The sequence below is a fragment of the Hyperolius riggenbachi genome, chromosome 2 (assembly GCF_040937935.1).
Source record: "Hyperolius riggenbachi isolate aHypRig1 chromosome 2, aHypRig1.pri, whole genome shotgun sequence".
Classification (NCBI taxonomy): domain Eukaryota; kingdom Metazoa; phylum Chordata; class Amphibia; order Anura; family Hyperoliidae; genus Hyperolius; species Hyperolius riggenbachi.
Genome location: NC_090647.1, coordinates 75,824,257 through 75,839,745, shown reverse-complemented (window position 1 = coordinate 75,839,745; position 15,489 = coordinate 75,824,257). Strand labels below are relative to the sequence as shown.

Here is a 15,489-nt window from a genome sequence, read left to right as displayed (position 1 = left end):
ATTTCATTTAAACAATACCAGTTGCCTGGCAGCCATGCTATTTAAATTTGGCTGCAGTAGTGTCCGAATAGCACCAGAAACAAGCATGCATCAATTTGTACTGGCAGATTCGATCACCTTGATCAATTTGCAGCAAACCCTCTCTGATTGGATCAGAGAAGAATTTACCTTTTTTGTCATTTTGTATAGCAATTAACCATGTATGGCCACCTTTAGTTCTATATTACTAATGCTCTATTTATCAATACTACTACACGTACAATTAAATTACAATTACTTATTTTGTACTTAAGGTATGCTTTAATGTACATTTCAGCAGGTATAAACCACCACCCTAAAGAAAAAAAGTAGAAACATTCAAATACAGAAGTCATTTACAAAAAAAAAAACAGACAAGTTATTTTGTTTTTGTTTTCATGTTTTAATTTACAGAATTTAGAAGATTTAACACCATGCACTTTCAGGATTCTCGAAGTACTGTACCAAAGCACAGTGGGGCAGATTTAGGACTAGTGGAGGAAAGATACATTTGTTTTGCCACAGCAGAGTTGAGGCTTTCATTTTGCGCAAGTACGAGAAAACAAAAATCGTAACAGTTGGATGCCGGCTGCTGTGACCAGACAATTCTTTCCTTCAGGCAGGTTTATATACTAATATACAAAAATATATCATGGGATATTCAAAAGAGTGACTTGATGAAGAGTGAGGTCAACAAATAGTATTTTATTTCAGTAAAATAAAATATATATTTAGTGCAACTTTGGAGCTAGAATTTAACAGAAAATTTCTGGGAAAAAAAAATCTTCCAACTGATCTCAACTGCGTTGTGTGGCTTTTTTGAAAATCTGTCACACACTGCGAGAATTTCATGAAATGCAATAGACAAACTTATTCTGCTAGCAACGGTCAGTACAAAATGCAGGTTTTACACAGTCACATGGCTGTTAGCACTTCCTCAGAGGGAATAAACCTCTTTAAGTAACAGTAAAAAGTAACTGATTTTTTTTCATCACTTTTAATGAAAAATTTGGTTAACTGTTACAGGAGCAATGAACATTAAATATCACTCTAAACATATTAGACAGCAAGCCGTAAAATATTACTGCCAAATTCCACATTGTGGAAATATTTTTTTTTTTAATTTTTTTTACGACATAAAAAGTAATGAAGGGCCAGTATAAAGCGTCATCTTAGTCAACCCAGATGTCCGCCTCCGACATTACAACTATGTACAAAGTCCTGGGCCCTGCTAGAGAAATATCTACTTCTTCAAGTCGAGAAGGTCTAGCATTGGCCACTGAACCACATTGTCTGTGCAAAGTTTTAGAGAAGGTCGTCATCAAAATCCCATATTAAATTAATAACCAAAAAAATATATATTTATAAATATAATCTTGCTTCGGCAAAGCAGGACAGAGACTGGAGTTAAGGAGGTATTGGACTTACAACATCAGGAGGTCCAAGAAAAAAAAAATTACATCTGAGATGATCGATACAATGGAAACCCAATATTTCCTGTAGTTAAAGGGATTTCGGGAATGACACACAAAGTACATCTACCTTCTCCAAACTAAAGCGGATCCAAACACTGCAACACAGACCAAGTGACAGGAATGACTCCACAAAATAAAACTCTACTGTACATGTCACGTCTAATAAAAACGTGGATGGACTTTTCTGGCAGGTTCATCCATATATCACTATTGTACAAGGAGGTGTACTGGACTTCATTCTGAGAAGAGAGGTCCACGTGTCGTCTTCTAATGGAGCTGTACTCTGTACGCACTGATCAGCAGCTTCACCTAAAAAAGGTAGACCAGAGCAGTATTAAAGGAAAATTATCGATTAACTTTTTTTAACCTGAGATTGAGAGCGTTCCTGAAGTGCTGGTAAATAATGGATGTATACAATTAACTTGCTTATCTCTTGTTTACTGTATCAAGTTCCTTTCACTCTAAACTGATGGCAGACTGCTCTAATCTGACCGCAGAGTGAACAATGAGGGGAGGGGGAATTCCATTACAGTGCATCTGTTAACCCTGTGTGTGTGAGAGAAAGTCCTGTGTGTCTGCCTGAAGTGTCTGAAGAGAGCAGAGGAAATGTTACTGGTTATAAAAATTTGTAATTGTCTGTGAAACCTGACAACACAACTTTTCATACTTGTTTTTGCCTGCAGAGAAAAATACTCTATAGTCTGATATGCAAAAAAACAACAACAACAAAAAAAAAAAAACTACTGGCCGTGCATTGAAGCAGACATCTCTTTTGGGAATGATTTGTCCCAATAGAGCCAAATCCTACACACAATAAATCCCCAAGTCCTCCTCGGTCCCACGGCAGCAAATATAAAGCTCCCCGAACAGTGGGGAAGCAAGTATTTACCTTCCCGGCTCCAGCGCAATATCAGCTCTCCACCTCAGAGACAGGCAGAAATAGCTGATCGCTGTCGGGCCGCTCTACTGCGCAGGCGCAAGTCTCCTGCGCAGTAGAACGGACCCGACGGAAATCGGCTATTTTTGCCTCTGTGCGGAAAACCGCCAAAGCGGCTGTACAGAATCGTAGTCAGCCTGCAGGCGGTGCGGTGAAGATGTTACATCACACTGCGAGCAGGCGAAAGGCAGAACCGCCATCAATCGACCTGAGGCAACTGGTCGTTAGTAAGGGCTGCTGTACACACACAGGATCATCAGCAGAGGCAGCCACTGTTGGCAACCATTGCCAACTTTAATCTTGTGTGTGTACTGGCCTTAAGGAAAAGTATGTCAACAGAGGCAACCCTCTCAGTTAGGGCTCGTTCACACTACAAGAGCTTTTCTAAGCACTTTGTGATTTTAAAAGCTCTTGCTAATGTTATCCTATGTGTGTGTTCAAACTGGAGCAATGTGATTTTGTAAAAAGTCCCCATAGCGTTGCATTAGTAAGAGCTTTTAAAATCTCTAGCGATTAAAAAGCTATTGTAGTGTGAATCAGACCTTACTCAGTGACATAAGATCTTCCTTTGTAACTTAGGAAACAATATCACAAACCTGTTTTTGTCTAAAATTTCTGAAAACTCAACCCTAGGTGTAAGGGGATCTCTTGCCCTGCTCTGTAGGAAGTGTAACCTCAGGACTTCCAGATCAGGGAATTTACTACTGGGATACAGTCTGCTAGACTTCACGCCATTTTCTCTAAGCAACACTGCTCTAACCCCTCAATACATAGCCTACCTCCAGGTCACTGTAGCAACTGACCGGAATGCAAACCTGTACTTTCAGACAGGAAAATACTCACTGGCAGATTCATCAACACCGATGCAAAGAGGTTTGAGTAAATGTGTAAAAGTAGCCAAACACACTTTATCAAAATCCTTCTTTAATCTACAGAGTACAACCTGATAGGTGGATGTGGGCTATGACAAATTTTCCCCCAATTTCCTCTGCAAATGTTTTGATAAATCTGTGTCCCTATTTTCCATCTAGGCCTCTTCAAATACGAGACACAGTGGCTTTAGGTACCTGTAGTATGTTCTACAATGCTTTCATACAGCAGCAGAACAACAGCGCATAGCTGGCATATGGTAAAATGAAAACAGGCCAGAAGATGACAAGCCTACCTTTGCAGTTGGTACTTCTGAGAGTCTAATAAAAAGTTTGTTTGCACCAGCCACGGGACTAAACGAATAAATAAAGTGAGCATCCTGGAAAACAAAAGGAAAATACATCAGCAATGACGGATATCTAGAGACATAATTTTACAGATAACACAAATACATTATGTTAAATATTAAAAGATAACCAGTTAGGGTTTGCTAAACTGATACCATCACCATCAGATCGACAGGAAAATTCCCGTTGTCTGCTCATTTCCAGTATGTTCAATCTTCTGATAAGAAAAGGATTGATTCTGTGCAGTACTGATCTCAATGCTTGTCGTTCTCGAACAGGGAATTTCTCATCAATCTGACGTGAAAATTGTATGGTGCGTACATAGACACTACAAAAAGCCTGCAAAGACTTTGGTCAGGTCATCATGCATAGTGTCAGGAACCCCAGACAGAAAAATCTATATTAATATCTGCATGGTTCATTTTAAAGTACAATGCCTCAAATGGGCACTTATCTAAGTAGAGGGAAGACTGTGCATAATCCATAGCTGAGCCTGATCGTGTTCCATCACTGGGACCCACAAAGTCCACAGACAAGCTGCACTGCGCTGGCTGCTCGTGCCTGCATACTAACACAGAGCCAACAGACAAGCTGCACTGCGCTGGCTGCTCGTGCCTGCATACTAACACAGAGCCAACAGACAAGCTGCACTGCGCTGGCTGCTCGTGCCTGCATACTAACACAGAGCCAACAGACAAGCTGCACTGCGCTGGCTGCTCGTGCCTGCATACTAACACAGAGCCAACAGACAAGCTGCACTGCGCTGGCTGATCGTGCCTGCATACTAACAGAGCCAACAGACAAGCTGTACTGCGCTGGCTGCTCGTGCCTGCATACTAACACAGAGCCAACAGACAAGCTGCACTGCGCTGGCTGCTCGTGCCTGCATACTAACACAGAGCCAACAGACAAGCTGCACTGCGCTGGCTGCTCGTGCCTGCATACTAACACAGAGCCAACAGACAAGCTGCACTGCGCTGGCTGCTCGTGCCTGCATACTAACACAGAGCCAACAGACAAAAGCTGCACTGCGCTGGCTGCTCGCGCCTGCATACTAACACAGAGCCAACAGACAAGCTGCACTGCGCTGGCTGCTCGTGCCTGCATACTAACACAGAGCCAACAGACAAAAGCTGCACTGCGCTGGCTGCTCGTGCCTGCATACTAACACAGAGCCAACCTGCTCTGCTCCTCTCCCCTCCCCCTTCACTGTGTCACTAGCTGTTCAGGATTTAGCATTCCATCAGCAGACTACTGCCATTCAATCACAATACTGCATTACTATTTGGATAGCAATTTTTATTTTGTTTTAATCTAATCTTAATCACAGTTACTATATTGTGACGAAGTAATGGTAATCATGGTTTCATCTGGTTAACACTTCATTGGTTCAATGCCACCTTTGCGTCGCTTGATGAAAAGCACGGAGGGGAAATAGTGGCTGCATGATGTCGGCTTTTCATCAATCCTGTGAATGTAATTATTAAACAGCACTCTACATGTTGCAACCCACCACAGAGGTATTATTATAGTATTTTTAAATCTTGAGGGAAAGTTAGTCACACATGGTGGCATTTGGAATTGCATATTGTATTTATTATATAGGACTGTACTGGCCATACAGACTCTAATGTGTTTCCAATTTGGGGTCATTTTTTAAACTAGGTCTAATAAATGTTAAGTTTTAGTGATGCATGAAGGTTCTTCAGAGTTTTTTGTTGCAATGAACCAACTTATTCCCCACTAAAGTCCCGTATGCAATTCCCTCCTTGCTTATCCAAATGCGTCTGTGAGGAATGTCAGAGTTTATGTATTTATATAAATACTTATATAACATTTTACTTATAAATGTTGGATAAGCAGTAGTGCATTGCAAATTCAACTAATAAAAACGGTATTCTCTCTATCTATACAGTTTCCATTCACCCATCAACCGGATTGCTAAAAGGATGCATCTCTTTCAATTCTGGATTTAGCTGGGCTTTCAGAACAGGAAACACAGGAACTCTGGGAGAAGAGTTCGATAAAGCGGTCATGTAAGACTTACTAAAAACACCGGGAGCTGGAATTTGTCATTTAACACCACGGCTTGGACGCTGCACGAGCCACATAGCCGGACCACCACTTCTTTACCAACGAAGTTTGCATGAAACACAAACAGGAGAATCCCTGAATCTGGAGACAGAAAAGATTTGAGAATAAGGAGGGAATTTCCTTTCCTTCACTCCACTGTAGACATAAGAAGCAGCACAGCATAATTCCCCCACCATATACCTGCCAGAACATTAGGAAAACTAAATGTATCAGTATAGAGCCAGCTTTCATAGTACCCATCACACATTTTCTGTGGTTTTGTATTACATGTGGGAGGTTCCACAAAATGTGCCCAAATCAGGGCTGAGACACACTGCAGAGCACTTTTCAATCAGTCTGTTTTTAAAGCGGTATTGTCACCATAAAAATCTAATTTCAACAGCAATTGGTCTGAGTGTACTAAGTGATAAAGATGCTAATCCTGCATTCAAAACTTGCAAACTTTTTCTGCTGTTATGGTTTGTAGTTATCACATACTTTAGGAGCACTGGTCCTAGAGCCAAACAGTGCCATAGAGTTGAATGCTGGGAGTTCTTTTTATCTATAATGTATTCCACCTCTTCCATTTATTTCCCTGCCTAGCTCCTTATCAGAAACATCCTCTGATTACTTGTGTTTACAAGCAAGGCTGAGGTGACTCGGTGATTGGATGTGTAAATAAAATTAAAAAAAAAAAAAAAAAAAAAAAGACAGTGCAGTTGTTAGTATACACCTCCGTGGGAGTGTTAAGACTCTGGGAGGAGGGCAGCTAATGAATACACAATGAGCTATAGAAGGGAGGGGAGAAAACAAGAGTCAGGGAGGATATGATGTCAGCATTAGCTTGGCAAGGATGGCAACTGCCTAGAATAGGATTTTCTGCTTTTCCTTCATAAAATTCACAGGAATCATTACGTGGATAGCAAAATACATCTGTTATGTAAGTAGAAGTAGTATTTATCTACTTATGTGTTTTTAATTTCTAGGTTAGCATGGGTGTCGCTTGTTCTTTAAAAACACGCTCCTACTGACTGCATTCAAATCACAGTAGAATTGCTGCAATCAAAATTTTTGGAAAAATCATGATCTACTGTGATTTTAATGCAAGTCAATTGGAGGGCGTTTTTGAAAAATAAAGATTGATTAAAAAGTGTTCAACAGTACTTCATCACTAAGTCAGCTTTGCCTAAATTTCTCTGGCTGAATAAATTTCCTTCTGGATGCCGGCTTCCCCCACACCCATCATTGCCCCAGGAGTACCGGTGGTACATAAAGAGCTCCCACACCGGCCTCGTGGACTGACCACTAGTGTTGCATGTGTATGGGCCACCCAATCTCCATGCTCCATGGGCCTCTAGTGGAAGAATAGGGAGCCCTAGTAAATGCATCTTTAATTCTACCACTGCAGCACCCAACTGATTGGACCTATGAGAATCCTTCCAAAAGCGTATTCCCAACAGTCAGATCAAACAAACAATGGGAAGCCCCTCTTGGCAGATTCAAAAATGCCTTATGCCAGGGCTCATTGCACATTACTATTAGGAGCCCCACCAAAAGCATGCTCGAACTTGCCACTGGGGTTTACTTTTCTAGACACCGACTAATTGGCTTTCTAAAGAGGAAAGCAGCAGTAGAGAAATTATTGGACTGTCCAACATCAGGCGTGAAATTTCTGTCGAACCTAACGTAATAGTTAAAAAAACAAAACCACAAAATCGTGACAAAAACAAAAATGATGCATGGCCGCCTTTACCAGCCCACATTCTACTGTGAATGTGGGCTCTGCGCAGGCGTGTGACATACGCACAAGCAGAGCACTCGCGACCGTGTACTGTAGTAAGCGTGCATCGCGGCCAGCACAGGCGCAATGATGCTCGAGCAGGCCAACTGGAAGACGGAGCCGGTGGGCAATTACAGGTACAGGAGTGGGGCAGAAAGGAGAATGGGCGGAGCAGTGAGCACACCCCCCTCCCCCGTTTCATCTTTAATTAGCTCTGGTATCCTTTAAAAGGAGTCATCAGGCAACCCTAAAGAAAATAAGTGCTACTTACCAGGGGCTTCCTCCAGCCCCAAGTTCCCAGCACGTCCCTCGCCGCAGCTCTCCCTTCAGCAGTTTGCCACAGCTCCGTCCCCAGCGATGACGCCACATCAATCGCCGCCACGTGGGCCAGAGCGGACTGCGCAGGCGCAGTAGTTCTGCGCCTGCGCATTCCGCTCCGGCCCACGTGGCGGTGATGGCCAGCGCCGCTCGCGCAGGCGCAGTACAGGCCGTCCTGGAGGTCGCCCCGACGTCATCGCCAGGGACCGGGACGGAGCTGCGGCAAACGGCTGAAGGGAGGGCTGCGGTGTGGGACATGCTGGGAGCTTGGGGCTGGAGAAAGCCCCCGGTAAGTAGCACTTATTTTCTTTAGGATTGCCTGATGCCTCCTTTAAGACAGAGGTGCCCACATATTTTCGGCTTGTGAGCCACTTAAAAAAATTAACAAGTCAAAATTATCTACCCATGTACAATTTTAGGAGCACACTTGTATATACAGAATGGAAAATGTACTGGGGTCGGATCTACCATGAAGTCCTTTGTGATCTACTGGTAGATCGCAATTTACCTAATGGGCACCACTATAAGATTACCTGAAGGGAAGTGCCCCTAATGGGTACTTTACTCGGGTGGGGGAAGCATCTGGATCCTAAAGAGGCTTCCTCAGTCCTCCTTAGCAGAGGCGATCCTGCACTGGGACCCCTGAAAAGCTGCTCGTCAGGAGCCTAGCGCAGTCACATTATCAGCTTCCCCCCCCCTCCCAGCGGAAATAGCAGAGCCTGATCGGATTAATAGAGCAGATATTTCCGCCAGAGCCTAAGGGAAAGCTGCTACTGGCGTAAGGTTTTCTTTTTGTGGGGGCTGCCTGCGCTGGAATGGAGGAAGCCCCATTAGGCACCAGAGGCTCCCCCCCTCCCCCCCGAGGCAAGTATCTGATTTTGATTGAAATAAAAATGTACAGGTTTTCTTTCATCATGTATTCACTGGGACTGGCCATAGATGTGTGGAGTAGCAGTCTTCCACCCAGCCTGTCATTTATACATGCGGTTTGTGGTACAATTCTGAACCTGCAGATTGGACCTGTGTTTCCACACATTGTTTTAATTTCAACATTATATCACAATTCCTAACACGCATAAAAACAAAAACTTATGGGGGGGGGGGGGGGGGGTGTTGGCACACATGATGCAGCTACTATTTTTAGCTCTAAATCCACACTTGATTAAAGATTGTGGGGTAACTCGTGTAAGCAGCTCCACTGTCTGAGGCCCCCTCCCCAGATATATTATAGCACTGACAACCCTGGATTATCCGGGATACGTGCAGGTTCAGGATGGTGACTTTTTTTCCTTCTTTCTGGTTGAAATTGATGGATGGATGTCTTCTTTCTGGTTGAAATTGATGGATGTCTTCTTCAACCAAACTAACTACGGTATGTAACGCATAAGTAGATGTGCAGAACAGCATATGTACCTGCCGGTGTATTATGTGGTGGTTTGTAATTGAAATCCAGGGAAAAGTCTGGCCCTTCGCAGAGTCTGTGGCAGGCAATTGGGAACACTGCTTCAAGCACCACTAGGCGGGCCTCAAAGTAATCCTTTATTGCATCTTCAACCACTCGGGAGAGTCTGAAAGAATATATGAAGAAATTTTTTAGTGTACTAAAACCAAAAAGCGCACCATGTCCTGTCCAGTAGCTGCACCAGTCAGGCAATAATTGAGACAGACACACACTAGATGGCAATAAAGAGCCATTCTAATATAAAACAAACATTTTTTTTTTTTTACTGGTTATCTTTAAAGCGACCTATATGCATCCACATACCACTGCACAAGTATAAATACTAAGATTCTCTAACAAAAACCTGAAGTGAAAGAACTCTAATTCAATGAAATAAATGTATTTGTAGAACTAATCCTAAACAGAACTTTCCTGAAGTACACACATTCTTGTGGTTATAAGGGTTGAAAATCTGCAATTTTTGAACCAGACTTAATGTCACATTGACATGACTGCTGTTTATTCACCACCCACACAGAGAAAACATATCCTACTGAACATCTCATCACTATTCTGCCATCAGAAGTGTTTGCACAGCCACAGAGGCTTTATGACCTCTAACTAGTTTCAAAGAGGTTGCTCCTGGAGTTCCACAGCAGAGATAAACCACTGGTCTATTAACTCTCGCAATTAAAATAAAAGGAAACGGGCGCATGCAGCTTTCGGAGGGGAGAGCTGCTAAATGGATCGGACCGGAACACTGAAGGGTCGCTCACACCAGAGGGCATTTTTCATAATTCGTAAAAGAAAACAAATGCATTAATTACACATAGCCAAGCACTAAAATAGCTACAAGGGAATACTTACTTTTCCAAGTGGCCATTGATCAATTCAAATAGCAGCACAACATTGCTCTGTTTAGCAAACTGTAAAGCATTGCCCTGGTGCTTTGACAGCACATTGCAGTCAGCGCCTTGCTCCATCAACAGTCGCGCAATATCATAATTCCCTCTTTTACACGCCTAGAGAGATAAGACAAGACAATTACTTTGTTATATATGGATACCTCCACGAGACAGCAAACCACCTTCACACTATTCACACGGAAGTTTAGCATGAAGGCCTGCACACACACTCAAACTGCCTGATTGTTGTCTGAATTTCGTGACAATCAGGCATGTGTACATGTGACAAATGACTAGACGAGTGATATAACAGGCGGTATGCCCGATCCATTTGGCGCAGTGATCTGCAAATTTGACTTTCCAGCTGTTTAGGAACTACAAGTCCCACAATGCATTTGCCTTCATGAATCATGACTGGCTGTCAGACTCTTGCAATGCATTGTGGTACTTGTAGTTCCTTAACAGCTGGAGAGCCAAGTTTGCAGATCACTGATCTGGCGGTTCAATTTGACTGTGGGGCTGACATCGTGCAGTTGGCCACATGTGTACAATGTCGTTTGAACAACGTAGTTTTGAATGCGACCATGTTGTACAGTTTCACTTGCGCGTGCAGTATTTAAATGAGTTGGTAGTTAATGGGAAATGCAAGTCACAGTAAAAAATCCAGTCGCCACGTGCCTGCGCGGTACTCTAGGATCCTCCAACACCCGGCGCGGCTTTCGATTTCGCCAACTAAGCCCAACACCAGGTACTGTGTCTGCGCAGCCCTGGCCGCACGAGTCCTTGTTTGTGCTCCTGGAGCGTGCTATGCAGGCGCAAGAGATTTTCTTTTCAGGATGCTCAGGGGACAGGAGCGCAAACGAGTATGCATGTGGCTAAGGTCACGCAGGCACAGAAATATAATTTTTTTTTTTTTTTTTTTAATTACAGGTTTTCTTTTAACTATTTTCCTATTCATATTTCCATCACGAAATTTGTCGTATGGATTTTTGTAAATTTTATAAATTCCGGCCAGATCTGCAGTTACTACATAAAGCAGTGAAGTATGCAGCAGCTTTGTGTGCATTGCGCATATATTGGACTTGCTGGATTATCTGTTTTTTCAACCAAGCCATGTATCTATGTTGGCTGGATTACCTCCTCCTAAGCATCCAGATGCTGCTCTTGTCCTCGGAATCCCCCGTTACACGTCCCTCCCTGGTCCTCTAACCTCCCAAGTGGCACAGAATGATTCTGAACTGCGCAAGCGTGAGTTTTGACTGCACATGCGCAGTGAAATAAAGCACTTGTGGGTGAACACTATTTTGCTCTGCAAGTGCGATTTTGGAGAACTGGGAATGGGACGGACCCCAAGGACAATGACCAGCATCAGGAGGAGATAATCTAGCCCACTATGGGCTACATTCATTGACATGAGTATTTTCCACACACCAGCCAACTTAGAGGGAAATGTAAGTCACTGTAAACAAGCCAGTTTTACCTGGGGCTTCTACCAGCCCCCTGCAGACGTCCTGAGGCTGCGCTTAGTTTTAATTTTGCCGACTGAGCCTGTTGTTGGCTGCTGCGCCTGCGTGACCTTAGCCACATGCATACTCGTTTGCGCTCCTGTCCCCTGAGCATCCTGAAAAGAAAGTCTCTTGCGCCTGCATAGCACGCTCCAGGAGCACAAACAATATAATCATCCCTCTGGGGGATACTTGCAACGGGAGGGGGAAGCCTCTATCCTAACAAAGCTTCCTCTGTCCTTCCATTTAAGTGCCAGGGTCCCACAAAGTGCGGCATGGCAAATATTTACCTACTGCAATCCTGCGCACGCACAATAGTGACACTTCATTCGGGTTAAGGTGGAAATAGCCGAACTTGATCGATCCGTTGTACTGTGCACGCATGAGTCCTTTTGTGCCTGCGCAGTAGAGCAGATACGATCAGGCTCAGCTATTTCCACCTAGTCCGAACCAAAAGCCGCTACTGTGCATGCGCTGGATCCCGGAGAGGTAAATTTATCAAGCCTCGTCAAGCTTGTCAGCACTGGATTCCCTAAAGCCTCATTGGGACCCTGAGGCTTCCCCCTCCCAAGGTAAGTATCCCCCAGAGGAGTGTTCTTTACATTACAGAGTCTCTTTAAACAGACTCATGTAACATTTATTGTTCAGCAGTTTCTAACTAAAATGCTGCATCCCCGCGGCAGATCGCTACATTTAAACGCCCCAAATCTTAGGGCAAAACTCAGCGACTTTCTTGGTCATGGATTTTGCTGCCCGGGGAGGCAGAGCTTTGGGCTGCAGCTCTGCCTCCATGCTTGTCCATCAGCGCTGATCACCGCCTCTCCCCACCCCTCTCAGTGAAGGAAGACAGAGGGGTGGGGAGAGGCGGTGATCAGCGGGTAATGACACGCATGGAGGCAGAGCTACAGCCCAAAGCTCTGCCTCTGAGGAAGCGATCTCCGCATTTTCCCACGGGGATTTGGGGGGGGGGGGGGTGTGTTTAAATGTTGCGGTCTCCTGCGGGTATGCAGCGTTTTAGTTAGGGTGAAACTGCTGAACATAAATGTTGCATAAAAAAATGGCATTATGACACTTCAGACTCTCTTTAATATGCACATGAAAGATGCTTGAACACAGACTATATGGCTGCGAAATGTTTTTCACCATGATGAATACAACACAGAAGGAACAGACAATTTAATACATAACTAGAGCCAACAAAGCAGGTAAATGGCCTGTAACAAGCATAAGGCCCAGTTCACAGTGCTCAGTTTCGTTGCAGAATAGTTCTGCATGTCAGCTCACTGCCCATACAATTCTGTGGGCCTGTTCACAGTACTGCGTTGTAAAGGATTGCGTTATTCTAACTCACTGCATGAAGGCTTTGTATTAAAGACTATGTCCGGTCTCCATTGCAGTTCACAATTATAACACACACATTACTGTGAACATAATGCCTGGTACACACAATTACATTTTCTGGCAGATTTACTGCCAGTTCGATTATTTCCAACATGTCCAATCTGATTTCAAATCGATTTTCCAGAGAAGTGAATGGAAAAAATGAATCGGAAATTCAGATCAGACATGTTGGAAATAATCGATCTGTCAGTAAATCTGCCAGAAAATCTCATCATGTGTAACAGGCATAAAGCTCACAGAGCCATTTATCGCTGTATAACAGTCCCCACCCTCCTCTTTACCTTCATCAGGGCAGTCTCCCCGGTTACTTGCTGCACATTCACAAAAGCTCCAGCATCCAGCAGTATGGCTACTGTTGTCAGGTAATTCTACAAAGAGGAAATACAATGCAATAATAAATATTCTTACACAATGGTCCAAACTTCACTTCCTAGCTTTTAACACTCATGCAGTCTGGCAATTTCACAACACTAAGGTTGCCTTCTCATGCACAGCGACTGCTGCCATTCAGGATCATGCTTTAGGGCAAAAAGTTTAGGGCATGAGCACTATTGAGAAACACACAAATTGGCTGTAGGCAAAAAGAGGAGTAAAGCTCAACTGAATATGGAAAAGGGAGCAGTGCACAAGCCAGCAGGGCAAGTCACTGTTGGGGCAAGTAAGAATTCATGGCACTTGTTCTTGTGTGTCATTTAGGACGAGTAAAAAAAAAAAAAAAAAAAATACACAAGGAACACTGCATCCAGAATTTGCCGCTTCCCACCTTTTCTGCAGCATGCATTAGTGCTGTGGTCCCATTCTTCTGCCTGGCGTTGACTTTGGCTCCTTTCTTTATCAAAATACGGAGGATGTCATCCTGCCCTACAGCTGCCGCCATCATCACCAGAGTCATCCCACTAGAGTCCTGCATGGAACAAAAACACAGCTACACAGATTAGACGACAGATGCCAGAAGTGCAGCAGACAATCTGACTACCATCATTTGCAATAGAAAATCTACTGGTAAATAATATATATATATATATATCTTGGTTGTAATTGGTTTGTGCTGCTCATCCCCTGATATATATTATCTTCCCCTGTGTGCCTAACCACGCCCATCTCTAGCACAGTTAAGCATATAAATGAGCGGAGCTCAGAGTTCAGTCAGTAGCTAGTAGAGGGTGAGGTGTTTTTAATTTCCTTTTTCCCCATTTAGTTGACTCTTGGAATGGTTCCCACCAGAACGCTGATAAAAACTAGCATTCTTGCATGGTTAGAGTAAAGCTCAATCTACACGATACGATTCTTTGTGCGATTCGATTACGATTCTATTTACAATCCGATTAAATCAGACATGTCCGATCGGGATTCAATTCAATTTGCCATTGCAAAACAATTGCGAATCGAATCCCGATCGGACATGTCGGATTTAATCGACTCGTAAATAGAATCGTAATCAAATCGCATAAAGAATCGTATTGTGTAGATGGGGCTTATGACTCACCAGATTGGGGGCATAGTTGGTGAGCTGAAAACTAAACCAAATAAATTACAATAGCAAGTTATTTGCCGTGTGTATGCGGTTACTCTGCCTATAATTATACTTACCTGGGTCTTTCTCCAGCCCCCTTGTAGGCCTTGGCCTCCCTCACTGTCCTCCCGGGTCAGTCCGCTCCACCGCTGTCCATCTGGTAAAATCCCACTGGGCCAGTCCCACTACACTACTCATAAGCAGCCCTGGCCACATCTTGGTTGCATTCCTGGCGCAAGGAGCTCTCTGCACCTGCACAGTTACAAGCCTTAACTAACTGCACAGGTGCAGACCACGCGAGACCAAAACCACGCATGTGCATTGGTCCCCGACTACTGGGGCGGACAGTGGAAGAATAGAGCAGCTCGGGATAATGGCAATGGAGCCCCACGGCCTACGGCAGGCAGCACCAAGTCATTATAAATGCGTTTTTAACATCTCAGGTTTCCTTTAAAGGAGTCATCAGGCAAATAGAAAAGCCGATTTACTTACCTGGTTCTTTCTCCAGCCGTCCTTACAGCGGTCGTCTTTACTGCGCCTGCGTGAAGCGCCGCCGTCAATCAAGACCACGTCGTTTGCGGCATACTGCGCAGTACTGCATTGTTTGCGGCGTACTGTTCAGGGGCAGAACTACTGTGCCTGCGCAGTACGCTGCGGACAGCGTGGGCTTGATTGACAGTGGCGCTTCACACAGGCGTCGTATGGAGGACCTCGAAGGTCATCTGCACTGTGCAGGGACCCCGGGCCGGCGTCTGCGAACGGAGCTGTCAGCATGGGACAGACAGCTGCGAGGGGCTGGAGAAAGCCCCAAGTAAATCAGCTTTCCTCTTACTTGCCTGAACAAACAACAAACAAACACAGAACATTTATATTGCGCTTTTCTCCTGGCGGACTCAAAGCGCCAGA

At 44.1% G+C, this 15,489-nt stretch overlaps 1 protein-coding gene across 1 annotated transcript in view; it reads right to left on the bottom strand.

The window, feature by feature from the left end:
• Window positions 1-397: 397 nt before the first annotated feature.
• Window positions 398-15,489, bottom strand: part of MPHOSPH8 (M-phase phosphoprotein 8) — a 52,138-nt gene continuing 37,046 nt past the window's right edge. Inside the window, exons 8-14 of the mRNA XM_068266925.1 lie at window positions 13,834-13,974; window positions 13,352-13,438; window positions 10,127-10,281; window positions 9,232-9,386; window positions 5,695-5,822; window positions 3,596-3,679; window positions 398-1,802 (exon numbers count right to left, since the gene is read on the bottom strand). Of these exons, the coding sequence (XP_068123026.1) occupies window positions 1,761-1,802; window positions 3,596-3,679; window positions 5,695-5,822; window positions 9,232-9,386; window positions 10,127-10,281; window positions 13,352-13,438; window positions 13,834-13,974 (792 nt within the window). The 3' untranslated portion in view covers window positions 398-1,760. The remainder of the gene's footprint in view (window positions 1,803-3,595; window positions 3,680-5,694; window positions 5,823-9,231; window positions 9,387-10,126; window positions 10,282-13,351; window positions 13,439-13,833; window positions 13,975-15,489) is intronic.